A 1192-nucleotide genomic window follows, 5' to 3' on the forward strand; every position below is an offset into this window, starting at 1 on the left:
GCTATAAGGCTGACACTGGGCCTTGGAAGATGGACAGAATGTAGAACGGGTGGGGAAAACCCCCAGAGTGAAGGCAGGAATGCACTTGGCTTATTCCCCCTAAAGAGTCAGGGCTGGCAGGGGCAGAGTGGTGGGAGTGTCAGTCCTCAGCCCTGGAATCAAGGCCACTGAGGAAAAAGGGTATTTGGGACTACAGAGGGGCGTGGATGGCAGGAGGCCAGCATCCTGCCCTGGTTCACCCATCCTTGCTTCCATTTCAGCATCCACTATGAAAGGGAGTTCCTGAGAGAGACAGAGACACCTGCCACCAGAGGAGGAGCCCTTGGCCAACGCCACAGGACCCTGGGTCAGTCCCTTCTGTGCAATTAAGCCAAGTCTTCTCCCAGAGGGGTGTGAGGAGTCTGTGTTTCCTTGCAGTCTGGGAACCTGTTAGGAGGGCCGGCTTGGGGGCCTGTTGCAATGGGAATTGGCTGGGCTCAGGATTGGGCGAGCTGTCAGGGCCACATTCTCATCCAGGCAGAGGAGAAGGGTACTAGCTAAGTTGCTGAGAGAGGTGGGAGGAGAAAAGCTATAAGAGGCTTCCACAGGCCTTCCAGGAACCTCATCCCGCACCCCATGCCACCCCAGTTTGGGGGTTCCTCCATGTCCTGGGCAGCCCCTGGACACACTGACACCTTGGCACTGGGGCCTTTCCAGCAGATGACCTTGCACTTTCTGTAGGCCCTAATTAGTGTGGCAGTAAGAGCCCCAAGGATGCTGGGGTCAGTAAAGGGTTCCTCCCCTACTTCCCAACATACATGCATGCACATTTTCACACGCACACAGGATACTCTGAGGAACAGCTTGGTGAGAGCCCCTGGCCCAGATGCCCTCTCCCAAACCCACAAGAACAGAGACCAGGGCCAGCAGAGTTGGGGTAGTCCTAGCTGGCCTGGAGTTGGTTGGGACTCTTCCAGTGTCTACCCTCTAAGAAACCTTCTGTAGCCCTGAGGACCCTCAGAGTATGGCTGGCCAGCCAGGAGGGGCTCTGTTGACACAGGGCTCCTGGTACTGTCAGCAGCCCCTTTATCCTCACCCCTTCCTACCCACAGGACCCCATGGCAAGCCCTGTCTGGAAAAGCAGAGGAGACAACTGACCCAGAGGGTAATGCCTGGAGGCCGGGTGTCTCCTGCCTGCCACCAGGTATCACAC

At 57.1% G+C, this 1192-nt stretch overlaps 1 protein-coding gene across 1 annotated transcript in view; it reads left to right on the forward strand.

Annotated features, from left to right (window-relative positions):
• The window catches only part of CACNA1S (calcium voltage-gated channel subunit alpha1 S), a 68601-nt gene that overhangs the window by 66658 nt on the left and 751 nt on the right, over nucleotides 1-1192 (forward strand). Inside the window, 2 exon segments of the mRNA XM_012806611.1 lie at nucleotides 261-346; nucleotides 1092-1183. Of these exon segments, the coding sequence (XP_012662065.1) occupies nucleotides 261-346; nucleotides 1092-1183 (178 nt within the window).

The sequence above is a fragment of the Otolemur garnettii genome, unplaced genomic scaffold (genome assembly GCF_000181295.1).
Source record: "Otolemur garnettii isolate 467f Iridium unplaced genomic scaffold, OtoGar3 scaffold00055, whole genome shotgun sequence".
NCBI classification, from domain to species: domain Eukaryota; kingdom Metazoa; phylum Chordata; class Mammalia; order Primates; family Galagidae; genus Otolemur; species Otolemur garnettii.